Source organism: Aythya fuligula, chromosome 13, assembly GCF_009819795.1.
Source record: "Aythya fuligula isolate bAytFul2 chromosome 13, bAytFul2.pri, whole genome shotgun sequence".
NCBI lineage: Eukaryota > Metazoa > Chordata > Aves > Anseriformes > Anatidae > Aythya > Aythya fuligula.
The window spans coordinates 3,992,502-4,020,432 of NC_045571.1; the positions used below are offsets into that span (position 1 = coordinate 3,992,502).

Genomic DNA, 27,931 nt, shown 5'->3' on the forward strand with positions numbered 1-27,931 from the left:
CATGATTTAAAAAGTCTTTGGATGCTACATTTTTATTACATAGTTTATAATTGTTATTATGATGATAGAGGCACAGTTAATAGAAAGTGCAAGACTACATTTTTTCCAGATACAAAGAAATGTAACAGCACTAAATTAACATTCTATAACAACGTTCATTTCTCTATTTTTCATACCAAAAAAAGGAATTAAAAATCTTAAGTTTAAAGCATTCGGATGGAACTTCTGTTTTAAACAATATTTGTAATAAATAAAATTGTTTACTTGGTTCATTGTGTTTTGTCAGCTTCACATTCTTCATTTAAAATTTCAAGTGTCTACACTTTTAAAAGTTTATTGGCAAGATTCAAAGAGCAATTTTTAAAGCCTTGAGCATATGTACTGTTTCTCCCTTTTTAAATAAAGTACAGGTTTTATAAATAGCTAGTTATAGAAAACAATAACATAGACAAGTAATACATAATTTCATTTGTAACTATGCTTCCAAGTGATATTTTCAATTCTCGAATCCAAACAGTCTCCAACAGGAATAAGATACTTACATATTAAAACATTTATATTTAGGAAAACATTTACGTTTCACATGATTTCACTTGTACTGTACAAACTGAAAAATACTTTGGTTTTTCACTGTAAAGCACCTTATAAAATATTTTAATCACCTGACAAACATTCCGCAAGTCAATACTACACATTTGGGGGAAGAGGGGCAGGGCTGGACAGAACCTATTTTCAAAACCTAGACTCTGAATTCCTTAATCAGCTATACAGCACTCAAATGCACTGTGTACTAAACTCAGGTTCAGAAGACATTTCCAGACAGATTTTCCTAAAGAGAAAAACTGGACTGAAAGGGACTTTCTGGGCCAGTAAGTCCTGACCAGTGCTGCTGCAGGTATGACTTCATATGAGCCTTTCAGAAACTCCAGAGCAATTTGGTTTCCACTCATACTATCTCTAAAAATTAATTTGGAAAGAATTTAGTAAACTCTTCATGCTGCTTTATCTATCAAGCAGGAATATAACGTTGTATTACTACTCTGTTTCCTGCAATAAGAACATGATGTCTGTCACTTATATTCCACATGTACCATAGCCAGGGGCTAGCCCAGCTCCTGCAGTAGTGAAACTCCCATCTGAGAGCATGTCAAGATCTGCCTTGTGTCTCCACTGCATGGTTGAGATGACCAATTATCAGCAAAACAAAGACAAAAAAAAAAAATGCAAATCACTTCTTTTGTTTCATCTGCAGAATCTTGCCAAGAACAACACTGAGAGTGAGCATGGATTAACAAGAAAACCAAAATCTTTGGAAACAGTTTACATGGTCTTGAAGCACTAAAAGCTGTTTGACAGCATTCTGCTGGTTTTCAGGTAATTATCCACTTCGTAAGAAACAGCTTTGTGAGAAACTGCTTTCTTGCTGAAAACTGAGAAAAACATCTCATGGAATGGCTTTGCAGTAACGCATCTCAGCACTTCTTAACATAATATACACATTGAATCTAATTAAAATTAAAACATATTCACTTAGAGATACTAAGAACCTTATTCTGCAACAGAAATACTTTGTTTCTTACACCAGTGGCAGCAACAATTCCAAATTATGTTGTTCTCACTGCAATTTAAGAAGTAGACCAATTCACTAACAACATAATCCACAGTACAACTTTGCTGCTTTCATACACTGGTACTTTTCCTGGTAGTTAAAAAATAGTAAAAAAAAAAAAAAAAAAAAAAAAAACAAAACGAAACCCTACTTATGACTTCCTACATGCACGATCTATGCATTGACAACAGACTTCAAGTTAAAAATGAGACTATTACAGAGATCTGTCATTCTGCATTGGGTATTTCTGCTCTAAAAGCACTATTGGGAATTACATGTTTACACCATTAATTGCATTTTATTATTTTGTTAAACGTTATGGAACCTAGTAATTGTTTTAGATCGCTGTCTCAGCACAGGATTTAAAGAACAAGATTTATTAAGTAACAAACAGGTAGCTAGCTACTGGGTGACGAACACCAACTCTATTTCTCATTGAGAATTTTTTAATATTCAAGATTTAATGATCAAAACCTGCATTTTGAGATTTCAGTTCTGTAACAAATGAAGTTGGTCTTAATTCACAAAGCCTGAATCTGAATATCCCAAACTAAGGAGGTTTGGATCTGTAAGTGGGCTGGGGAGCACTCCTGGCCCACTATCTCTACAGGCAACTGGTATCAGTGCAGTATGTGACAGATAACAAACTCTTTGATGATGGTGGATATCCAGAGATTGAATTGGAAGTATTTTAAGGGTAGTCTGTGTGACACCAAACTATTCTGGCTCATTTGGGGAGTGCTAGTTGATACTGGAAGCAAGCACTAACTACATTGCTGCCTTTGTAAAAGCTAAGTATTTCAGCTAATAGCACATCACGTTCATATACTCTGATGATGATAGAGTTTTTGGCTTAGAGGTTGAGAAAGAGCAAGCATCAACCCATTCAGCCTTCAAGCACACAATCTTAGGAGGAGTGTACTGGAACAGGGATGTATAGGAGTTAAACATGGGTACAATGTTAAGATTGAAACCCCAAATCTCAGTCATCTGTCTAACAGAAATCCAGATCACAGACAGTGAGATGTTACGATGCTAGGAGTGTGAAAAGCTGGAACCAGATGTTTACAAGAAGACTGGCATTGAGAGGAACCATTCCTGGTACAAGGCGGGCTACAGATACGAGAGCAATCCTTGAAGTTTTTAAGGCACATCTATCTGCAAACACAACTTTCAGTATTTCACAGATGTGGGAGTTTGTAATTTTTTTAAACACAGTACTAAACTTGGCTATGCATAAAGAAGCCTGTTACAAGGCTGGGAAATGCATTTCTGGTTCCTTAGTCTCCTTAATTGTATCTTGACATTCCGCCAAAAAAAGCAAACTTCATGGAATGGTAACACAGCTCTGTTCACAAGCATTAACGGCTTCTACTCCTTTTTTTTTTTTTTTGTTAAGTCTAAAAAAAATAAAAAGGATACTGGAAGGTCACTAACAAACCCATTTTCTACATTAAGGAAGAAATACCTGTACAGATCAAACCCCATACACCTAGAAAAGAATCGGTAACGACCTCCAGAAGTGATCACTGCTTGCACAGACTTGTAGACAGTTGCTAAGGTTGTTTTGGTTATTTTTCCATTTTGTTTCTTCTGCCTTTTTTTGAGGGCATATGTGCAATTATTTCATAATGTTGTGTCATCATCTTCTCCAAAATCTCCCACCAACAACGAATGCTTATCTGGTTCATTAAGAACTATGCTGTTCACTGAACGCTTGTCTGAAAAGAGAGAATTTATGGAGGCTCTGCTGTAATTGATGATGCGATCCATTAAGCTCAGTTTACGAGAGTTTGTGCCGGTCTCATCAATTCCGATATGGACACTGATTTCTGATGGGCTCTTGTGCTTCATTTGGCCACGGGCCCGGAACTCGAGTTTCTCAGAACTTGGTTTCTGGTACCTATAGGAAGGGGGGGGGGAAAAAAAGAAAAGTTGACAATGTGTCTCAGGATGAAGTCAAGTACGCTAAAATATGGAAAGAGGCTAGCCTTTAAGTGCTATAATCATGCACAAGCCGGAGACATTTATAATATGAGCCACTATACAGTGATTGAAGTCTCAGGCTTTGTAAGTCTCCCATATAACCAGAAGCTGATTATGTGCTTTTGAGCCAGGATGCAGAAGAACAGGTAAAGCAGACAGGTATCACTCAGCATTTAACTGCTTTAGTGGCACTGAGCATCTGCAAAACATGTAACAGCAAAGTGTATCTGCTAACATTTACCAGGTATTCTGCTCCGCTTCCTCTGAAACCAAGTGTGTTAAGTGGACAGCAAACGCTATCATTCCTACCTCAGTGCTACACTGCTCCTAACTGTGAAGTAAGGAAACAAATTCTTCACTGACAAATGCAGCTTGGTTTATCACCAGTCCTCAGCGCTTGTGCAGAGTGTACAGCTGCGTTGTCTCAGAAGCCTCACTTTTCAGCATGTTCAGACAAGATTTCTCAGAAATATACAAAGGGCACTAAGGAATTTGAAATTTTGAACACACTTTTGAGTTCTATGTTTGTCTTAATTTTTAAATACTACCTTCTGAAATATTATGGGCTGACTACTCTTCTCAAGCAAGAATCAACCACTGCCAAGCACAGACTTGCCCAAATTGTTTTCCAAAAAGTTTCAATATCTGTCACAGCCTCACACTCAATTTCTGCCACTTAAAGGAAAAGACCTGAGCTTCAAATCCAAGTTATAAGTAACAAATAAGTTTTTCATACTCACATCTTCAACAGCAAAGAAGAAAGCACAACAGAGACAGAGGACGCAGCCATTGCTGCAGATCCCATCCAAGGTTGCAAAACCAGACCAATGGGCAGGAACACACCTAGAAAAAGAAAATAATGAGTTTAGAGCAGGAACACAGCATTCTTCACATATGAATCCAATGCCTTATGGAAAAACACAAAACTTCATGAGGACTTTCTAATTTAGTTCCATTTCTATTATTTAAGTAAATGATTCTAGTCTAGTATTAAATAACAAACATTCAATGCAAATATTTATGTCCTATCTCACACAGAACCCACATGTGAATGCATCTGACCATGTCACTTATACAATCTGAAATTCAGAGGCAGGCATGTCTTGCCAGCCTTGCAGTAAACTGCTTGTTTATGGGATCAAGTTCATTTAATAAACAGTTTATCTTACAGTCATTTTGATGTGCTGAGCATATCCACAGCAGCTGTAATGCGGGAGATGAGAATGCACAAATTGCCTGCAGAGGTTACAGTGGTATAAGAGCTCTGCTCTTAACGTCCATCAGAAATAAAGAAAATGGATGCTCTTCCATACAACAGTAAATCCACGTAATCTACTGGCTAAGCACAGTTTTATTACCACAGGAAAACATTCACATACCAGCAGCTATGGGAACTCCAATGAGATTATAAATTAGAGCAAAGACAAAGTTGATCCGGATCCTTTTGACAGTCTTCCTTGATAAATCTATACTCGCTACCACATCCATTAAGTCATCCTGGAAGTTAATGTTTATAGGAGAAGTCAGAGATAAAAAACATACACATCATGTCACCATACCCCCATTTTAAAGCTAACTACCAGACACTGGACATAACAGACTACATGCAATAAATAAGTTGCTCTATTTCATCTGCGTAGAGCCCATACAATGAGCACCAGCCTCGTTTCAGATGCCACCGCAACCCGAACAATGTATGCAGCGCTATCTGTAGGGTACAGGTCTAGACAACACAGCTTCTGTCGAGGTATTGTTGATACACAGGAAGAAGTGGCTGTAACCTTACAGATACTCTGATATGTTCCTTAAATATGATTTATGTTTGCCATAGGTCACCTCATTTTTTCTTCCTTTGCCAACTCTTGAATTTGGATTACCCCTGAATTTGTAGGAGCAAGAACATGGGGAAAGTACCACTACTAAACAAGCAAGACAAAGACCATCTCCAGTTGCACTGGCTTATGAAAGTACTACACCTCAGCAGTAGTCTGAATCACTCAAGACATCACCTCATTTTCATGAAACATTCTTCTTTCTTACCTTAATTAGAACCACATCAGCTGCCTCGATGGCTACATCAGTACCCGTGCCAATAGCAATTCCCACATTAGCCATAGCAAGTGCAGGAGAGTCATTGATACCATCTCCAACCATGGCCACCCGTTTTCCTTCATCTTGTAGCTGTTTCACTTTGGCTACTTTGTGGGAAGGAAGAACCTCTGCAAACACTTTGGAGATTCCAACCTATGGGGAAGGGTAGAGAGAGAGAACACAGAAGTAGCTTTCCTACTAGCTATCAAAGTTTCTGCTTCTAATAATGCAATTATGAAAGCCAAAACCCATGTTATGCTCTTGAGTCAAAAGACCAAACCCTAATATGAAAACAGCTCTGATTTCAACGTTGACACTGCTCCTCTTCAAAAAGGCTTTAGTTACCCTCTAATTCTGAGTTTTATGTCAGCATTTTTCATCATAGACCAGTTCTAGACTAGCCACAAGCATTATCAACATGACAACATCCTTTCTGTAATTGGGTTGTGGCAAGCTTCAAACCCAAACACACGCAGAACAGCTTACCTGAGAGGCAATTGATCGTGCTGTCTTGCTGTTGTCACCAGTCATTAGAACAACTTCTAATCCCATACTTTTCAAAGTGTAGACTGCCAGCTCAGCTTCTGGTTTCACAGTATCAGCAATAGCTATCAAGCCACAAAGCACTCCTAAAAACACAAAGCAGGAGTTAGTAATAAATACTCTGTTCATTTCTTTTGGGGGAAGGAAAAGGCGACATTTTCTCCTGTAAGACAGTGTAACAAAGCTTTAGCACTTCATCTCTCTCCATCCCATTAGTCTACTTCAGGTGTAACTGCTAAGGCATTAGTATTTACCAGTTTCTATTTAAGTGGTGACAAGTCACCTCTGAATGAATAGACAGCAACGAACTTACCATCGACAGCCGTAAGAACTGCTGTGCGACCTTTCCTCTCATGCTCGATCATGGCTTTATCAACTTCATTTTTAACAAGAAGTCCATTTCTGTTCATCCATTCCCGGTTCCCAATAAGAACAGAGTATTTTTGAGAAGTCACTGTAGCTGAAGGAAGAACAAGTCTTGTCATCATATAGATAACTAGCAAGTTAATTATCCAGCTAATCCTATCCTGCTCTCTTGGTATGGTCTGAAATATCATTAAAGAGTCTAATCAATATTGAGAGAGATTTTCTTTTTTGCCAAGCCAATCTTCTCATGTGTTCATGAACAGAATAGTACTGACATTTCTTCAGTAATAGGTAGTTACCACTTCAGTAGACCAAGAATCACAGGTCAAGGGACAGTAAAAGACAAAGTCCCTTTATCAGTGCCTTTAATTTAGCATCCTAATATAGTTGAAAGATCTAATAGTGAACTACTCTTGATTGAAAACCAGTCAAATGTGTAAGCACACATAATTTTGGCTAGCAAATAGGGACTTGGGATGAAGCAAAATAGAGCTTAGAGAAAGCTCCTATATGTTTTTTCAGCTCCACATTTAACAACTTCCAATTGTATTTATACCGACAGAACATTTTTAACCAAATGTTCCAAGTGATGCGTGAGCAGTAAATAAATAAATGACCGCCTCTATTTCATATGTGCCTTGATGCAAGCCCAGTTCTACAGGGCTGAAAAAAATGCTCTCATTCTTAAGGATCCCAATTAAGACCAAAAGCCTAAGTCCATCTTGCTATCCATTTTATTCTATAAAGTGGAGTTAGCTTACTTGGTAAATCAGCATCGATAATCAAAGCAGGCTGCATTGATTCCTCCATGTTTTCCTCAAGTTTCACAAGTGTCACATTTTTAACATTGTTTTCTTCAACCATTTTATTTTTCCTGTAGAGCAGCGCTTCAATATTGGTGACTTTACAGCTAATGCCACAGCCTGGAACTACCTGAAAATCTGTACATGTCCCAAGGGTTTCTGAGTCCAGTTCCTAAAAAAAGTGATAGCAAAAAGAAGACTGAAGTGGCTCCAAAATTTTCCAGCTTTCCATTTGAATACATCGATTACTTTCTAAACGATGCCAGTCTATTCTGACATATTAAGTAATGCATTAGTTCTTCTGTAATACAAATGTATTTTCCTACACAATTTACCTTTTTGCAGTACTTTGTTATTGCTACTCCAAGAGGATGTTCGCTGTTACTCTCTGCAGTTCCCACGATGGCCAGCATTTTATTATGTGGCATCCGGTTACTCTCTACTAGGTATTTCACACGCATCACTTCTGGAGTCCCATGAGTAATCGTACCAGTTTTGTCAAATACAACCACCTTTACCTGCAGTAAACCAGGAAGATTTCATTCAAGGAACAAAGCTTTAATGTAGATTTTCCTCAGAGCACCCCACTTTTAACCCAGCTTACGAACATGCCACTCACAAACATGCAATGATCTGCTCAGACAGGAATTAGCAAAATGCTCCTGCTACCCGCCCTTGGAGTTCTTGTAAAATTAACCCACATTTCTTACCTTATGGGCCATCTCTAACGGTTCTCCTCCTTTGATCAGTATGCCATTCTGGGCTCCTACACCAGTACCAACCATCACAGCTGTTGGCGTGGCTAACCCCAGGGAACAGGGGCACGCAATACACAGGACTGTGATAGAGGCTTGGAAAGCAAAGCGGATTATCACCTCTGCTGCAGAAATGCTCTTATTGTAACCCTAGTGACAGAAATTCATGTTAGTGACAAAATAAAACAAGGAGAACAAGGAATTCAACTACATGTTGCCTTTGATGTAAAAAACAAGAAATGCAAACATGCAAATTAAAGAATTAGAATTAAAAAGTAAAGCACAGGAAAAATATGCCAAAGCTAAGATTAATGACAAAATTAACAACCAGTGACTAAATTGTGCTCTATACTGCATATACCCATGGTTTGTTTTATTATAGGACTTTTCCTTATATAGGGTACTACACTCTATGTCATATGCAAAAGCAAAGATATGAAGATTGCTCTCCTGCAACTAGTAAATTCTAACCAGAAATACTAGTCCACCAAGAAACCTGAGATCTAAGCAACCACAAAGTACAAATTAAGATTTTGATCCTCCTCTGGCATCTGTAAAATATATGAATTTCACTGATTTCAAAGATGAATTTACACAGTTATACTAAGAAAAATAGAATAAGAATTGGAATTTGTGACAGCATTAGTGAAAGCATTTATTTTCCCAACAGAGAAGGAATGGAAATCGGGAAATTTCAAGGGTTAGTTTTTTTTTTTTTTTCTTTTCTGTTTTTCTTTTTTAAAACTAACTTTCAGGAGTTGATTAATTACTGCAAACTCTCTTTAAATAGAAATGTCAGAATGGTTCTGTAGTGTAATATATAGCTGAAAAATAAAATAATTTCATATGGGTTATTCTCCCCCCCAAGCAACTGCCTGCAAGAATAATCCAAAAATGGAGCTGTTGCAACCTAATATATTTGCACACTAATTATTTCTGAAATATTTCAGAAGGTGTTTAACGAGATTTACTTACCATAAAGTATTTTTCTACTATTTCGAAATCCACAAATCCAATTATAATCCAGGCAAAAAGGGTAACCACAGAAACAGCCACAATAAAAGGCACAAAGTAGCCACTAAGTTTGTCTGCAAATTGCTGAATAGGAGCCTATGAAGAAGAAACGAGTGTCAGCTTCAGCAACGTCACACTTATTCTCTTCTATGCCTTCAGACATAGATATAATCGCACCTTCTGTTTTCAGCACATTTGGCATACCACACTTTATAATTACATTTTACTCAGTAAGATGACGAGATTTGGAACAGTGGACCATATCAAAGTCCTTGTTCAGCAAAAGAACTTCATTATGTTGAGATCTGAATTGCAACTGCAATCTTAACCACTTTGCAAATTATTTGGTACACTGATGCCAGTAAGACGAGACTCAAATGCTTAAGTTCATACTACTCTACCTTTGAGGTCTGGGCCTCCTCCACGAGTTTAACAATCTGTGAAAGAGTTGTATCAGCTCCAACATGAGTTGCTGAAATCAGCAGTGATCCATTCTGATTAATAGAACCTGCAATAACTGTATTGCCAGGTTTTTTAGTCACAGGCATCGCTTCACCTAAGGAAAAGTCAACAACAGATGCTGAAGGAGCTTTTTTGCTGATGTTTTTTATTATAACAACTACCAACTCCTAACATACAGGTAAAAAAAATAAAAGAACATCAGTTTCAACTTCTCTTCAGATTTATTTAAAAGAAAAGAAGAACATGTTTATACTTGCAAAAAAAAATGCAAGCTTACCTGTGATAAGAGATTCATCTACCATTGAGTGTCCTTCAATAACACGACCATCCACTGGGAATTTGCCTCCTGGCACCACTTTGACAATGTCACCTCGCTGAACCAGTTCAACATCAACTTGCTCTTCACTAGAGTTTTTAAACAAGAGATTGTTAACAAACTTTACCCAGGCAAAAACAGTTGTCACTATACACAAAGCATAATCCCATCAGTTAACATTGTTAACTTACACAAAGGCCATTTCAGAGAGCACTAAGCTTATAATTTTATTTACTTCCCAGATGAGAAAATCCACTTCGTTCCTTATCTTAGCAAAAATTAGCACAATTCCAATAAAACAAATTGGAATAGGATTAATTTTTTCTTATTTTAACATTTACATCTTACGTATCTGCCAGCAAAATCTGAAGTTGTTTTCTTCATAGTCCTACAGACTGATAACATTTGTATGTGAACTACTGATATTAACAGAAAAGGAACATCAGAAAAAGCAAATGACAAAGTAAGATACCTTAAGAGAACGTTATCAGGGCCCAAGGTAACAATAGTTGCTTCAGTAGCTTGTAATGAAATTAGTCTAGCCAGTGCTTCTGATGTTTTACCCTAGAATAAGAAATTCCTTATTTTTCTGACTATGGTATTGGAAAAAAAATCACAGGGTAAATGACAACCAGATATGTTGTGATTTACTTTGTTAAGAAAATACTTCCTGCAAACAGATTTATATTAAGTCATTTCATATTTTTACTACTTGTTATTGTAGCTGATTTTATAATAAATAAGGTCAGAAGAATCTAAGAAAGCTTTTTCATCGGATTTTTAAAATATAAAACATTCAGAAACAATACTCAGTGTCTTATAGCTTGCAAATATGATGCTTTCCATTCAGTGAAGATGTCAAGAACATACCTAGTTTACCAAACCTATTTTATTATATTTTACCAGCGCAACCTATCTGAAACAAAATTTCCACCACTACACTCATTTTGACCAACACATCACAGGTACTTTTATTTTCCTTACCTTTGCAACATGCTCTAGCCACCGGCCCAATGAGATGAATGCAAGCAGCATGGGAGGTGTGTCAAAGAAAGTCACTGGGTTTACTTTTGCTTTTTCAGCCATTGCAACTAGAAGAATAACAAATGAGTAGACGAACGCAATGGAGGTTGCCAGAACAATGAGCACATCCATGTTTGCGGTTTTGTGCTTCAGTGCTTTGTATGCCTGTATATAGAAGTGCCAGCCTCCAAATATCTGTAACAGCAACAGTACCAGTTATACATTATGTGTGCTTTTAACAGACAGCAGCAGTTTTTCCCTGAGAGGAAGACACCCCTTTTTTTTTTTTTTTTTTTTTGTCATTTGCATTCTCCATCACCTAGTGAAGTCCTAGCTGTAGGCAAGAGCTGTATCTTTACCTCAGTATTCTTAGGTCACCTCACCATGCTCACCAGCTAGAGCTAGGCAAGCTGCCTCCGATGCTCTGACTGCACAGCACCTACACATTGACTGACGTGCCCAAAGCAGTACCTAGCACCGCATGTTTTCAGCGGCAGTGTTAGCGTCTAACAGCCTCAAAAACAATTTGAAGCAGCAGATTTACAGTCACTTGCCAAATTTCATTTCTTTGTTGTCTTCCACTTTGATTGTCTAACCCCACCAAACTCAGAGCTGCCATGTTCTCACTTACCTGTACAGGGACACAGAGTATAAATGACAGAAAATTCATAACAGACAATCCTGGCAGGAGCTGGCGTTCCAGGAACATAGAGGAGTGAATGGCCTCCATTTCCTCATCACTCATGTTGTGGTGTGCGCGAGCCTCCGAGAGTTGACTGTCCTTGACCATCATGTAAATCATCATCACCATGACAGGAATACAGAAAGCCAGGCTCACAAAAAAAGCCCTTCTCCACCTCAGGTTTAAAAAAAAAAAATAATTACTTGTTTTGCAGGTGAGTGCTCAGTAATATTTTAGCTAGCAAGTCTGCACAAACTAACAAAAAAAATCATTAAGTTTTACTATTGATTAAAAGACAAAACATTAAAAAGAGTAATCAAAAATGTTTACAAGATGCTTATATAGAATCTAAATATGTCCAGGAATACTTACTGCCTTATTTCCCGTTTATGATCTAGGTGACTAGCAGATCTGTCTTTTTTGACTAAAGTAGTCGCAAAACCTAAATCCTACAGGAGGAAAAAAAAAAAAAAGAAAAAAAAGAACAAAAATTAAAAGAGAACAGTCACTTTGTAAAGACAACTTGCACTCCTATAAATTTATGGACAGATTACTGATTTTGCCAGCCTTGCAATTGATTTGTTTTATTAACATTCCTGATACAATTGCTTTTCTCTCTGCACAAGTTAACCCACAAAGTAATAGTCTGATGTAGAAGTCAACTTTTCTAGAACATTCAAAAAGTGCTCAAAAATGCAGCTTTCCAAAATGGTTAATCCTGAAGCACAGAAGTATAAAAATTGAGGGAGAATGCCAAGAAAGTTCTGTTATCTTTCCTTTGCTACAGAACTCAAGGATGGGCTTCACTTTTTGGCAACCTGTAGATTTATCTTCAATTCTACCATAGCCTAGCTTCCCCAGTCTCTCTTTAAACACTTGGACAAAGTCACTACAGATCATTGCTTCTCAGCCAGAACACACACAATATCTGCAGAACCCTGCACTGAGAGCAAGATAATGATGGATGAGACGATTTTTTTTCCCCCTATAATAGCCTTCTTCCCTTCTGCTATGGGGTATGTAACGGTTCAAAGGACACTGCATATTTTATTAGACTTGTTGCCTTCATGAAACTTACCTTTATCACTTGTATCACATCTCGAGGACCTATAATCTCAGGATCATATTTGATGTGTGCTTTGTTGGTTGCAAGAGCTACTGAGCAGTATAAAACACCATTAGTCTTCATGAGGGTAGATTCTATTTTGTGCACACAAGAAGCAGATGCCATTCCTCCCACCTGTAAAATAAAGGTTCCCTGTGGTTATCAAAACCAAATATTAATATATCATATGAAATGGGAAAAGAAAGTGTGCTTATGACCATCCCGAGCTACTTATTGCCTATGGTTAGGGTCTGAAGCAGTGGGACGGAGCTCACTTGTGAAGGATGAAAGCCCTACAGCGGAAGCATGGCGCAGAACACAACGTTTTAAACTCTGCTGAACCTCTGCTGTCTCTTCATGCTGAGAGCTGGAACACTAAGCTAGAGTCTGCTCCAAAAAAAATAAAGAAAAACATCACAGAAAATCCTGCCATATGCAGAATAATCCCCCGAAAGCAAGTCCAATAGATAAAGACAGAGGTGGTTGTTTTTAATTACTAGCTTACAACAAGATCCAGAATTCCATCTCCTTCACCAGAGTTTTCCATCACAGTAGCTCCAAATCCCAGTTCTCGTATGAGCTCTGCGATAGCCAAAGGGTGTATGACAGCAGGATTATACCTCACTTCTGCCTTTCCTGCCATTAGCGCAACAAGTACTGAATGTATTCCTAGAAAACAAAATGCACAGATAGCAGTTGATGTTTAAGAAAAACACTTAATGACATTGTGACAGCACAATAGCAGTGCAATGATACTGAGAAACCTACCACATTCTAGGCACATACAAACAAAAACAAGCATTTTTGGGAGATGTATAAGCAGTGTAGCAAAGACTTGGGAGCACAAACATGAAGAATTAATATATTACTCCAGGAGAAAAACATGCAATTCACATTTACCATCTGTCTAATTACAAACATTCAATTTACTTTGTATGAAAAGATGACCATTTTGACTTTAAAAACCACTTCTAAAATACACTGTGGCATACTATTTTGATCTAATTCTAGAATTTCTAAAAACCCTTTAAGAACTTGAGTGAACGTGTTTCAGAAAGGGTAGATCTAACAATATGCAATCCTACTGTACACTGAGTTAAAAGGAAAGTACAAAAAGCTTTTAGAATGAAGAAATACAACTCCAAGTTAACGTGGAATATGTCCATCTTCATTATAATAATTAAACACAGTCTATAATTATAACTTTTCATTATAGTTATGCAATTATTTGTTCCTGCGAATAAAATCATCCCTCTGACAGAAATATAGACATCATTGTCCTGACTTGTGGAGCTGAAGTTACCTTACATCTCTTTAATCCATACTAATACTGCCATTCTCCAATAGCTGTTTCTGATACAGACATGTACACTTCTGCAGAGTTGCAGACCTGGGCAAATCACTCCAGTTGAAGAGATTTAGTTTAGTTTCATGAGGATCCCTATTTGATCTCTATATATTCTCTTCAGAGAACCTCATCTCCTGCTTTTGCAAGGGCAGTCTCCAGCCAGCACGCCAACAGAACAGCAAGAATTACATTCTCTTTTCCTCCTACAAACCAACTACAAGTCAACTATGTTCTCCCTCATGAAGTACCAGCAACGGCACTTCTCTTAACAACCCACTAATTAAAAACAGTGCACATAAGCTAGATGGATTCTCTAAAAGAAAAGCTCAGAAATGTAACAGGTTACACTGACATATCTTACCATCTTCTCTTCTCAAATTCCTCTCAATGTTGGCTACACACGAAGCACACGTCATTCCTGTGACTTGGACATAGCACTTGGATATACTCTTTGCCTCTTGTTTAGCAGCATGGTTTGGTGACGGTTTGGAGGTAGGCTCAGTTCTGAGAGATGCCAACTGCTCGTCGGGTGAGGGTTGAGTTACCCCCACAGGGAGTTCTGTCTTCGCTGAAGAAGAGATTGAAATTCATGACACCACGAATAGACACTGCGATGAGCTATGACCTGGCATTAATACACGTTGCTGCAAATTTGCAGACCAAGAAGCAGTAACTGTACGTGCCTTATTAAGGCTCTCGAGCACAGGAGTAAGTCTGCTTTCTTTTGCTTATTGAAGCAACAATGGTTAGGCCTCTGATGAACTTTCTATCGTTACAAATTTTCTTTTCCTCGTTATATTCATCTGTCCTGCTGTACATCCTCTGTCCTCTTTGGCAGGTCACAAGCTAAGCCTCTGCCTTGCAACCTTAGTTTTACATGCAAATTTATTGACTTTACCTGGGGTACAAAACAAATGAATGTTTTGCAAGCAAATTCAATGTTTTTGACCTTTGAGAAGGGACCTCAAGCCACAGAGAGCTGCTTCTTCCAGCAATTCAGGACAAGCTATGTGTAGGCAGGAGCAGTATGAAAGGGATTAAATACAAGCACCAGACTTCACTGCTTCAGTTATTGACATAAAATATTTCACCTGCTGTATTAAATTTAATCTTAGCAAATAAGAAATGGAGCCTCTGCATTCCCTAGAGAAGCCTCTTTACATTAACGTCCATCTGCATTTTCTCTGTAAATATTCTGGACATCACTATCTAGCCATCTGTTCCCATTGCACAATTACTTTCAGTGTACCAGACATCATGTAAGCATAATTTTAACCTCCTCAGTGATATCCACACTCTACAGATTCTTGTCACTCCTCAGCCATGCCCAAGTCTGGCTAAACAACCCCTCAGTTACTTCACACAAGTTAAATCTCTAGTAGATTGCTGCCCTGAAGTTTCTTTAGCAGCGAATTATCATTCTTAGCAGCTATCAAAGCTCCATTTACTTTCTACATTCATTCCATAAACATTAAACAGTGGCAAATTGAAGCACCATCTGAATATCAATACTTACTGGATGTATTTGTATTTCCAGGTATCTCGGTACTTTTTAATTAATCTAACATCTTAAAGGAAGTGCTACAGATTTACTTAACTATCTCCTTGACAGTGAAAATGTAAAGCTTCTCTTGACATGCAGGAAGCATAATGTGTAAACTGATAAATCTCATCTTGGGTGGTACCCAATCTCAAACAGAATTGCATAATCTTTTTAAGCTTAAAAGTTTAATACGTCATTACCTGATAAAGATGCATCAAATCCCATATCCTCTATTGAGGATCGCAAGTCTTCTGGGCTTGTTTGCAGAGGGTCATATTCTATAGTCCCATTACTATTTGCCAGAGAGACATTAATGGATTTTACACCTGCCTTTTGGGATATGACTCCCTCAATAGACTGCACGCAAGAATTACAAGTCATTCCCTCAATATTTATCACAACAACTTGAGTAAGCGGCTGGGTAGCATCCTTCAAAGCTGTATGAGACTTCAGTGGGGATGCCAGTGCAGAGAGAAGCGCTGCATGTTCATATTGGTCAGGAAGGCTGACTTTAAACGTCTCTGGAGACACCGCCTCTACGGCTTTTCTCAGTTCCTCTACGCTAATTAAGTTTGGGTTATAGTTTACAATGGCAGATTTCTTCTCTAATGAAACAACTATATTTGTTACCGATGGGAGTGCTGATACGGTACTCTGAATATTGAAGACACACGAGCTGCAGTGCATGCCATCAATTTTGAAGACAACTGTCTTCGTATCGTTCACATTCTTGGAGTTTTCTTTCAGCGATGTTGTCTCAGAGCCTTTGGTCTGAGTATTCTTCAACCTTTCCAGGTCAATAGCACTGAGTTTGAGGGGCCTAGGCTGCTTTTTGAAAGATGCTGTGAAGCCCACAGCTTCAATTTGACATTTTATCTCTTCTGCTGTAATTAGATGAGGCTGATACACAACAACAGCTTCCTGATTGTCCAAGGACACTGAAAATTAAAAGCAAAAATAAGCGTGCATTGCTGCCCTGGGTATACCAAGGATGTTGCCCTAAGAACAGAAGATCTTGTCAAAGACTTCCAAGAATGCTTCAAACACTCAGAAACTTAACTGCAGTGGAAGGGAGGTTTAAGTGGCTTGGGAAAATCTCAGCGCAATTTAGTGCAACCGTTTATTGTCTAGACAATACAACAGTTCTCAAATACTTTTTTTTCTCAATTTTTGCTCTTTTCCCAGGACTTTCACAAATGAAATTACTGTTTCTTACTAAATACATCCTTTTATCCAGGGCCTATTGCATTATGTTTATGTTAAAGCTATTTACATAGATAATTTTGTCATTCCTTTTGGATACAATCACAGACATAGCAATATTAATTTTTAATTTAAAAGAAAATATGAACTAACATTGATTACAATACAAAGAGACACCTGGTATTAGAGACTTCTAAAACTGAAAAGTGAAGTTATGGAACTCTACTACTCCAACCTCCCTACAAAAATACAAAAAAAAAAAAAAAACACACACAAAGAAACAAAGCAGTCGCTGAATGCTGTCACACATGTAACAGCAAGAGCCTCACCACAGGTTGAGCCTCCTTCTTTACTGCTAGCCCAAATTAAACATTTAACTACATATCAGGTACCACAAAGAGTAACTGTTGTATTAAACTAATATAAATCCAAAGCATCTCCACATTGCCAGGAGGGGAAATATGTAAGTTTTTACCTTTAATCCGCTGAATTCCTTGCAATTTGCCAACCTTCCCTTCAATAGTGCTGGTGCAGGAATGACAGGTCATCCCCTCCACTTTCAGGCGCAACAAAACACTACTTGCTTGAGACCAGCTGGAATCTTCACATGTTCCTGGAGTCACTTCTGGTGCTGAAATATTTAAGTCTACTCCTGGGACCATCTGGATAATCTGCTTGCCATTTATAACGGAAGAAAGGAAAGTCACCACTGCAGATTTTTGATCAGAGGACATTTTAACATCCAGGATACCTTTGTTCTCCAGTAGCGTACTACGAATCTCTTTAGATGTTAGAGCTGACTGAGCAGGAATAGTAAGAAAAATAGTGTCAGGTAAAACAGGTTGTGGTTCTGAACCAGCTGATGTAGCATCAAACCCCATGTCATATATTGCTTCCTGTAGTGTTGCTGGAGTCTGTAGCTTTGAGTCATAAATAATGATGGCATTTTTATCCTCTAGAGATACCTTGCAAGGGAAAAAAAAAAGAACAAACCAATTGAGCAAACTGTAATATTAAGACACAGGAAGTAAAACCCTGCATGGGATTATGAATAGCCTTTATTTGCAGACGTTTGGAATACTTTTCCAGTATCGTTTGTAGCTTTTTATCCATGACAACCTACTTTGAAGGTAAGGCCATACCAATGGCCACCATACAGTAACTTCTCATCTGTGAAACAACACGGCTAGACAAAACACAGAATTGTTTTTCCCAAAAAAAGTTTCAGAATCCTTTACAAAGAGTCTGTCTGGTCTTTTTTTTTTTAAAAAAAAAAAAAAAAAAACCTTATGATATCCAGACAGCATTAATGCATTTTATGGGAAAAAAAAGAAAAAAAAAAAAAAAAAAAAAAGAACCTTCCAGAGCCAAACTCTCTTGAATTGAGTTAGTCAGTGTAATTCAATCAAAAGCAAAAGAGCCCACAGAAAAAAAAAAATTCTAATCACTTGTACAATTTTGCAGTTAGAAGTAATCACCCTCAGGCTACAAGGATGGAAGAAAATACTCTTTGAAAAATCCCACATACTTAAGTAGCAGTGAAAGGAGTCCAATAATTCTTGGCGTCTTAGGCACAGGCTATTACCTAGCTATGAGGAATAAAGCGCAGCAGACTGAACAGAGCTAGATTCAGTTTTGAAATTAGATACATGACAAACATCAATGGAAGCTGTTTTTCCTCTCTGTACGTTTTTGTGACCCAGAGACTTCCTGACTTAGTACTAACCTTTCACGTTTGACGGTACAAATATCCTCAATTTAATTTGCTCCCAACTGATGATACATCAAACACAATTACTGCAGTTTCCAAAAGCAAAAGCCAATGCCTGCCAGAGGCCCTACACATTATCATTCAATTTTATCTTTACTTTGGGCAAAGCTACAACCTAAAGACCACAGCTGTGATTAAATTACACCAGTTAAATGTTTTTAAGAACCACCTTTCTTCATTTCTGTCCCAATTATTAGCCTCAGCAGAATTAGGAACATGGACATTTACTGGTTTCATTACCGTTGGCAGCAAAATAACCTAAATGCAGCTCTGTTTGTCCGTATTGGCCATCCAACATTCATCTCTCCTGCTGACCTAATTCATAAGAGCTAAACAGAACCCTAAGCTGAAGTTCTGATGCTGCGTGGATAATTACTAATATAATCTCTTGAAATATATTACTGTGCTATTTTACTCAGACTAAGGTTTTCTAACGTATTTTCTTGTCAAGAGTAGTTTTAGAAATGTCATTCAGATTTGGGATGTTATTTACCTTAGAATATAGAAAGAAACTATTGAGGGTTTTATATTTACAAAACTGTTTAATTCTTTACATAAAAAGCACATGTTCTACATGTTAAATTAAGAATCTCTCCTCTTACTGTCTCAAGTCATCTGCATATCTTCAGAAATCAGCTGAAACAAAAATGCAAGGTTGCAGAAATTACATCTTTTGCTAGAATAATTTGGGGAAGTAAGAGAAGAAGACTTCTGAAGCCAAGGTTATTTGAGGACATTGCTTTATAAGTCAATTTGAATCTTTGTTTCACCTTGTGTTTGCCAATACCTAGAGATTTGTGTGACATTCCCACAGGACAGAAGTCGTTAGAGTGGAATCCCTGTTTTAAGAGCCCATTCAGTGACCCAAGGGTCTGGTGTCAGAGAACAGCCCCATTATTAAAGCCCCATTAAACTTGAAGATGCAAAACAACATGTCAATACTGCTGTCCTTCACCAAAGATTCTGTGAGCATACACGAACTCCTACTTCATGCAAAGGAAAGCGTACTAAGTGGTGTACCTCTGTCTTTGTGCAGAATGGTTAACAACAAACCCTCTGAAGTAAGCTCCAGGAAACAATCACATGCCCCCCAAATAAGATACTGTACCTGATTCTGGGAAGGACAGATTTCATCTCTGGCATGTCTACTAAAATGGAAACAACTTTTGAAGAGACCAGGAAAATATTTTCTGTAGAGTAAAACTCAACTACTACAGAATGATACAGCAAGATTTCACAATCTATATACCTAGTAATTAAGCGTGGCAATTTTCTGCAGCCATAATTGTTAGGACTACTCCTTCTTACACAAATTAGGTCATAAGACTAAAAGCAATCTCCCAGATTATAAATTGTTTTCATTATGAAAACTGCCACAGACTGATGTATTTTTTAGAACCAGTTGGCTCACCCTGGAATATTCTAAAATCCACCATTTTGCTCATGATAGAAAAAAAGATTAATGACATTGATATCTCCTCTACATCAAGAAAGCATTAAAAAAAAAAAAAAAAAAAAGAGGCTAAAATCAATGCAAATTAAGGACAAAACAAGTAGTTCTGTCAAAAGTTCAAGACTATGGCTCTGCTGCTCTCTCATTCCTTCAATGGGCAGCACAAAAGGAAGGGAACTTCTCATGCCTGAAGGGGATAGCCCTGGCCTACCTGCTACCTTTATGCCATTACTACCACAAAACAGCAGCATTCTTCATGGTGGCCAACCAACTCACCATTAATTGGACACCTCAGGCCCACAAATGCTTTTGAACCTGTGCAATGACTTGTGTACACTGTCAGCGTAAAAGAAAAAGCCTGGAGGTTTGAGAGCAAAATACTGATACTTACTGAATTTAAGGGGGAAGTACAACTTCGTTTTTAAAATGAGTATAAATTCTAGGGTGTTTGCTTCATTGTATTTAAGATAATCCCGCCCTGATTATTATTATTTTATTTTTACTTTTCTCATTACTTCATAACACTGAATTAAGCATGGAAATTCACAGTATTGAACTGAGGAAGAAATTGACTTAAGGAGTAACAGGTGACAACTCAGCTCCCACTGCAGTACAATAAGCACTTGTTTTGCTCTTGCTTGTACTAGAAATACAGTAGAACACCTCAAAGATCACTTTCCCATTAAATGTACAGGCTGTAGTATTCCCACATACTTTCCCCCGTTGGTACACACTTTACCATGGCTTCTCACACAAGAACAACACTTTAAAACAAGCGGGTAGTGCCACTTACTTTAATGTTGTGGACACCATTCCTCTTCCCGACGTGCTGCTCAATGGCCTGAACACAGGAATGGCACGTCATGCCCTCCACGCCGATGACTATGGATCTTGCCTCCATTGTGAAATCCTACTCAAAGTCTTCTCATTTCTGTTGGCCAAAAAAAGAATTAGGGCTTTTTTTCCCCTTCAAATAACTTCAAAGATAAAAATCAAAACAATATGCAGCACTTTAACAGACGATGTACGCTAGTAGATACCAAAACCTGATCAAAATCTGATGCTGAGCACAACTGAACAGGAAGGAGACACTTCGCTACTTGCTCCCGTGTATCCTCAAAGAGAAAATTATTCAGACATTCATAATTCGCTTTGTATTACAATCAAGATCCTTTAATCACACGCAGCAAGCTGTGACTCAGTGGTGTGTGACCCAACTGCTGGGAGAAGCAAGCAAGGAGGAGACACCAGCCCTTGGAACGTCAGAACGATCGAGGAGGGCACAGAAAGCTCGGTGACAGACGCCTGCCGTGTCTGTCCACGTCTGTATCTCTTTGTCATCACCCTGTGCTAGTGAGAACAAGGAATGCTGGAACTGGTCCTAGGGAGTGAATCCAGCTTTTTCCAAATCTCATTCAGGAAAGTCTAATTTCTGCTCCTCTGCAGATTATCATGCTCATTCTGGCTTGTAAAAACAAGAGCAGAAAAATGACTAAATCTAAATGAAATTAATCTGCAGAAATAATGGTTGCTGCAAATGAGTTTGTTTGTCCAATGCATAAAGTTAGTAACAGAGAAGGAAAGAGGGCAAAGAAGAGATTAAGACTTTTTTCATCTTTGAAAATTTGCATTATTTTTTCCATTGTACGGGAGGTTTATGGCTGGGAAAATAATCAGTCAGCTGCTTAGTGTTTGGCTGCAGTGAAAGCAACACCAAATTCTGATGACTAACCCAACAGCCAGAGTTAAACACGTGCTTAACTGGTTTATTCCCCTGCGGACTTGTCTGGGAAACTAGATTACACTAAGTACGAGCAGCATTTAATAAAATTAATTTGCTCTCTCCCTGGTGGCATTTCATGACTGCTCCCTGCTATAGAAGGTCTGAAAGTTTTTGGTTTTGCTCTAAGACACTAGAAAACCATACATGAATACTGCAGTGTTTCATTATAGAAACAGGTTGACCTCACTGATGCTTAAAACCTCACAAAATAAATGCTGAAGCTTTACCAAGAAGACAGCACAACCCTCTGAATTACAGCGAATTATCTGACAGGTGAAATATGGTTGTTTGTTTGTTTGTTTTTTCTTTACATGCATTCTATGCAAAGTGCCAGGAACACATTGCAAAATTGTCAGCCACCACGTGGGAAAACTTAACCATAATTACTAGGTCAAAACAAAATTAATTATGCAAACATCGTAAAAGATAGTCTGAGCACTTGATTTTTCCCCCCTAATGCATCCCATAAAACTCTCAAACGACCAGGTAAGGAACCTGAACTCCAGTATGACCCGTCACGTCCTGTTGGGCAACAGGAGCCTTGCTCAAGAACTACACAGTAAAGCACAAGAAAATAGGAATTAGCTTACATTAATCAGAGAATCATTAAGGCTGGAAAAGCCCTCCACCATCATGCGGTCCAACCACGCCCCTACCACCACCGCCACCCACTAGACCACGTCCCTGAGCACCACGTCCAACCGGGTAAGAGCAGCTAGCAGGCAGGAACGTTTGGCAAGCAGGGAGAAAACCTCGCAGTCACAGGACTCTGCACACCTCGGCGAGCTGCTTTGTAGGTGAAGTCCCTGCTCCGGACACATCCTACAACAGCAAGGCTCCACCCTTCCAGCCACAGCATGGGGGAGCTGGGAAGCACAAGTGTTCTCTGAAGCACAAGGATCTGCATGTGGAACTGGAGACTGGGGGCAGCTGGGGACGAGCATCCCCAAGCTGCTTCCCACGGCAGCTTGCTGCGTTAGAGGCATCCCACCACGTCACAGCAGGAAGCAGCAACTCGTGCTACAAGAGGCACTGCAGGGATATCCCTACCTGAGGAGGTGGTACAGATCTCACTGCTCACCTAACTTGGCAGAGCTGGGTTCTTAGCAGCACAGGAATGTTTATCCATAATTATTTACACACCTACAGAAACGTAGCAGGGTCACAGAGCACACAAGGAGCTGGGAATCAGGAGAGCAGTGTGGGTTAAGGGCTTCATGTGGCCAGCCCTTTCCCAGGCTCATCTGCATACTCTGAGGCACAAGATCTTTTTTTAAGAAGACTGTAAAGCTCATTAAAAGACGTGCTTTCATTTCATCACATGGCCCTCACTGATACTTCAGCTCTTCCACAAGGAAGGCTCAGTCCACAGAGCAAACAAGGGCGTAATTGTAATTCCAGGCAGCAATGAATCTTCCCAAAAGGCTAAAGTACAGGTGGAGTGTCCAGAAGTACTTGACGTGCAGAGTGTTTTGTGAGCACAGCAACCAGAGAGCTGAGACGCCCCGGTCTGTCATCTGGCACAGATGGGACAGGTTCCACAAGGTCAGTGCCACCAGTTTCTGCACAGCCTCATGTTTTCCCATCAAAAAGACAGCACGTGGAAAGGGAAATAAAGAGTCCTGCTGCCTCCCTGGCCTCATCTAACTGACTAACGTTTGAAACATGACTTCAGATATGATGGATGGTATTTATGGAAGTAAAATAAAATAATTTGATTGCGGTAATTCAGGACCTGAATAAGCATGTTAGGCCCATAAAGCATGTTAAAATCCTATTATGTCAATAAAATTTCATATGCATGTTTTGTATAGACACAACCTTTCCTTTAGAATAAAGCACAATCTGCTTGCGTTTGAATTTAAATAATAAATCAAAACCAACCGAGCTTCATTCCCTTCACTGCCCCAGGGAGGGTTTTCGGCGTGTTTGGTTGGGCTTTTTCAAGTCTGCTCTCCCAGGACCAACGACCAGGGCCCCATGGCATTAAGCACCGCATAAATGTGGCAGAGAAAATCCTCTCCTGGAGGCAACCGTGACTCAAACACGCACAAGGCTCAAAGGCTTAAGAGGAAAATCACTTTCCGCTCTTCAAGACCCCGTAGTGCCAGGACTGAATCCAAAACTTCCGTCACAGAATTTATCTGTTGGATCAAACTCCCTCTCTTCCTTTTGTTCTCCAGCTTGTCATTAGGAAACACTGCTGGAGCTACAAGATATATGCGTAAGCTCTCTACTGGGGGGGGAGAAAGGCCTATCAGACAAACAGGGATTTTGATTTGCTTTGTTGCAATACAAAAATCCCCAGGACAACAGCAAGTTAAACTGACAAGCTAACGCATTCTTCCATGTGCCGGTATTCCACTTGGTTCCATTCATTTCTAATATCCTATCTCCCCTTTGAGTGCTTCCTGTAGAAATACTTTGGCTGAAACTTAAAGGAAATAGTTTTGTCAAAATTCCCTCCTTCCGACAACATTAACTCAAGATAAATTCACAACTAACCAGCCTGAAAACTTCGCTACACCAGTAAGTTAGGGCTATCTGCAGACAAGCAACATAAATATTGACAATACAAACCTCCTTCTCCTTAAATGCGTTAATATTTACCAAGTCAACAAGAAAATGGATGCAGAAGTCAAACGATCTCGTGACAGCGTGCAGCACTCTTTGTGAGCTACAGCAGTACCGTGAACACAACTTCCCATTTCCTTACTCTGTGTGTGTGTGTGTGTGTGTGTGTGTGTATGTATATATGTACACACACATTCACTCAAAAGAAATTCAAGGTAGAAGGGACAATTATGGTTTGGTAGCTCGTGGCTGAAACAACCAACAAACCAAAAGCTTTCTAAAAAGCCTTCTAGATAGACTATATCTATCTTATATGCTGATAGAAGATCCTCATCACTACCCGACAGCAAGGCAGATGGCGTCCCCAATGAACCATCGATAAGGGCAAAACCAACAAAGTGGTTAGCAGCATCTACTGGCTGCTCTAGGAGGTGGCCTATGACCTCCTACATCCCTGCAATGTAAAAATGACTTGTTTTCTACCCAAAACAGAGCCTGTCTCTCCCCGAGACCTCTCCATACTGCACAAACTTGTCTCTCCTAGAGGACGTCCTGTACAACTTGCACCTTCGCTGGGGACCAAGCCAATCTGTATTTGTAGGTATTATATGGCTGAACTTTTACTACCCCTAATTGCCTTTCTACTAGCTCTAATTGCTGCTCCTATTAATTAGTGTTATAGTCTTAATATCTACTACACATCTATTTGCATCCTGGTAATATCTGTAATTGCTTATTACCTGTCTGTATATTCACCTTACTGAGCGTTGTATTTGCTAGTGCTGGTTGGTGCTAATCTGTAATAAGCAGAAACCTTGAGAAAATAAACTTCCTGTGCCTTTGTGCATCACAGAATCCCGTAAGCCCACTCCTGAGATCCCTGCAGACCCACAGGCCAGGTAACCCTTTGGGTCATGACAGTCACAGACACATTTTTGGGGTGAGATGCATAGATCAGCCCTGTTTTATAGAGAAGTGACGGCTGTATTCTCGACCAGGGCATTGCTCCACCTGTAGAGCATCTCCATCACCACTTAGGGATTTGGCAGTGCAGCCAAGCAGCAGAAAGACCCCTCTGCACACACCCAGTCTAACAGATCAATATTCAGAACACAAGGAAACAAGGCTTCACCTACTGCTCTTCTGGAATACCATCTGAAGTTCATCTCAGCCTTGGCTTCCACCACGCTTTGTGAAAGCAGCTGTCAGCTTACTGTATTCTCCAGTGCACTATTTACAGCTCAACACCTTTAGAAACTCCCCTTTTAGCTGTTTTAATCCTTTCAGTACTCTTTCACCTGTGTTGTGCAGCACACAAACCAGCAGTACTTCCTTGCACGTGTATTAACACCCTCAAAGAAGCGGCAGAGCCCTAGAAATACTGGGGCTCTGCAGTAGCAAAGAACCAAGCACCGTACGTTACCCAGCGCGGCAGCACCCAGCGACAGCACAGGCGGTGCACAAGGATAGCTAAAACCAACAGGATCTTTGGAAAGGAAGCCAAGTGCTTGCAGGGACAATTTGAGGCTTAACGCTGGGGTTGCCTGCGTTAAAATAACAACTTCTTCCAAGGGAAAGAAAAATTAAACAGTGATTAGACACAGGGCAACTGAGAAACTCGGATTCACATCAACAGATCATTTGCTTGGACGTGCTAACAGCAGTCTTGAAGCATAGTAAGTCTAGGTAAAGTCAAAGTTGTCAGTCATAACATCATGCTACCAAAAAAAAGGTAAGCGGTACAGCTACCACACTGCTAGAACCCCAGACTCTCATCTTATACCCCAAAAATGCTTAAGAGCTTCTAGTATCTGAGCTAACCCAGGCACCTCAGTGTAACAACGCACTCACCGTGCACCACAAACATGCTTCACGTCTCTTCTAGGATCAGTAGGGATACATAACTGAAATACTGTGGGCTTCTTTAAGTGTACAGCCTTACTTTTCATCAAAGTTTTCCATACATATTTTGAATTTAGAGCTGCTGCTGAAAGATGTCAGCAAAAGCTAGGTAAAGACAAACAAATGGCAACAGAATCTGTCAAATCTAACTTAGGACGGTACTAAATTTCCAAATGGCTAAGTCCTACTTTATAGCTTTCTTTTTGACAGCAAAAAGAAAGATTCCTAATTACATTTAGCAGAAGACAGGTACCCATCCCTAAAGGTCTCCAAAAACGTGGAAAAAAAGAACAAAGGACAGCAGAAAGAGGCCAAAGTTTACAACCCCGCTGAGCTTATGAAAATACTGGTTACAGGTGGTCTGGTCTGCTAGACAAGAATGGGCTTCTGCTACTTTCACAGGCAAACAGTCACTTTTGAGAGTACGGCCCCATACGTGAGGCTTTATCAGAGGGGGAACTGCCCGCCTGTAATAAACATCCCGCACAGACTCTGAGGCTCTGAGCAGGTTGCAATTTGTGCTGCTCAAGACTTTAGCAACTCCTGCTGGCTCAGCAGACTATGGAAATTGCCCCGAGGAACTTTATTTCTATATGAGACAGATGAAAAAAAGACAAACAGAGCATGAATTAAAAAAAAAAATCTTCCATTAGGTTCTAACGAGAATTTTATAATACTTGAGACAAACTCTTCACAAATCCTTTCACTTCTTCCTGGCCTTCCACTCGCTCTTCAGAGCAGCTTTCCGGAGGACACAGGAATTTCCCGAGGATTGTAACAAGCGTTAGGAGGAAAATGTCATCACCTCACCCCCTCGGTGTACGAGGGCAGCTGAGGCTCCCGGTTCCTGCCTCAAGACGCAGGGCAGAAGAACGCGGAACACGCCGTGCAAGCGAAAGTACGAAGAAAATAAGAATCAAAGCAGCGGGTGACACGGCGAGCCGGCTCCTCCCGCCCTGCCCAGCACCCGGGGGGGCAGCAAGGGCCGCGCCGCCCCTCCTCAGGGGAACACAGCGCGGCTCGGGGCTGGGGGTGCCCACAGCGCATCTCCCTGCGCCCGCCTGCCTTGTAGGGGATCTCTTCGTCTATTTACACCCCCGGACACAGCCGGGAGCACCCTGGCAGCTGCAGGAAGCGTTTTGGGGCGTTATTTGGGGCGTTACAGCCCCGCACTGACGGGATCTGAAGGCAGCGCAGGGGGCAGGGGGGCTGTGGGGAAGCCGCGCTCGCCGCGCCTCAGCGGTGTTATCTCGCTCCGAAGCCCCACAGGCGACGCTGTGCCCTCCGCGGGGCTGCTCACACCGCGTTTTTACTGGCAAAAAAACGGGGAAAACAGCGGAAAAACCGCCCGCGGGCACAGAGCGCCGGCGCGGCAAGGCGAAACGCCCGGCTGCGCGCCTCCGCTTAAACACCGCGGGGGGGGAGGGGAAGGAAAGGAAAAAAATATAAATAAGAAAAAAGGGAGCGGGGAAGAGACCCTGGAGGCTGCAGGGGCTCCGCGCTTACTCACGGCTCCTCACGGTTCGCCGCCCGCCGCCTCAGCGCCCTGACGGGGAGCAGCGCCGCAGCCCCTCCCCCTCCCCCTCCCTCCCCGCCTGA

At 40.1% G+C, this 27,931-nt stretch overlaps 1 protein-coding gene across 3 annotated transcripts; it reads right to left on the reverse strand.

Moving 5' to 3' along the window:
* On the reverse strand, window positions 1-27,896 carry ATP7A (ATPase copper transporting alpha). Of its 3 annotated transcripts, none has more exons than XM_032196095.1 (23): window positions 27,843-27,896; window positions 20,867-21,004; window positions 17,325-17,814; window positions 15,847-16,584; window positions 14,465-14,671; window positions 13,261-13,424; window positions 12,729-12,890; window positions 12,023-12,099; window positions 11,600-11,825; window positions 10,930-11,163; window positions 10,418-10,509; window positions 9,907-10,034; window positions 9,569-9,723; window positions 9,129-9,263; window positions 8,109-8,303; window positions 7,734-7,916; window positions 7,357-7,570; window positions 6,543-6,689; window positions 6,173-6,315; window positions 5,636-5,839; window positions 4,975-5,092; window positions 4,336-4,438; window positions 1-3,512 (listed from the first exon to the last, which is right to left on the reverse strand). In XM_032196095.1, the coding sequence occupies exons 2-23, from the start codon at window positions 20,972-20,974 to the stop codon at window positions 3,236-3,238; spliced, it is 4,500 nt and encodes a 1,499-aa protein (XP_032051986.1). In that variant the 5' UTR covers window positions 20,975-21,004; window positions 27,843-27,896; the 3' UTR covers window positions 1-3,235. The 3 variants fall into 3 exon arrangements, with proteins under 3 accessions (XP_032051986.1, XP_032051987.1, XP_032051985.1); XM_032196096.1 differs by having other exon boundaries at window positions 27,839-27,888; XM_032196094.1 differs by lacking the exon at window positions 27,843-27,896 and adding an exon at window positions 26,282-26,437.
* Window positions 27,897-27,931: the final 35 nt, after the last annotated feature.

Coding starts and splice junctions, on each gene's coding strand:
- ATP7A (XM_032196095.1), bottom strand. CDS start 20,974: ATGGAGGCAAGATCCATAGTCATCGGCGTGGAGGGCATGACGTGCCAT. Junction 14,672..15,846: donor ATTTGATGCATCTTTATCAG/GTAATGACGTAT, acceptor TCTCTTCTTCAG/CGAAGACAGAACTCCCTGTG. Junction 12,891..13,260: donor ATGGAATTCTGGATCTTGTT/GTAAGCTAGTAA, acceptor TTTATTTTACAG/GTGGGAGGAATGGCATCTGC.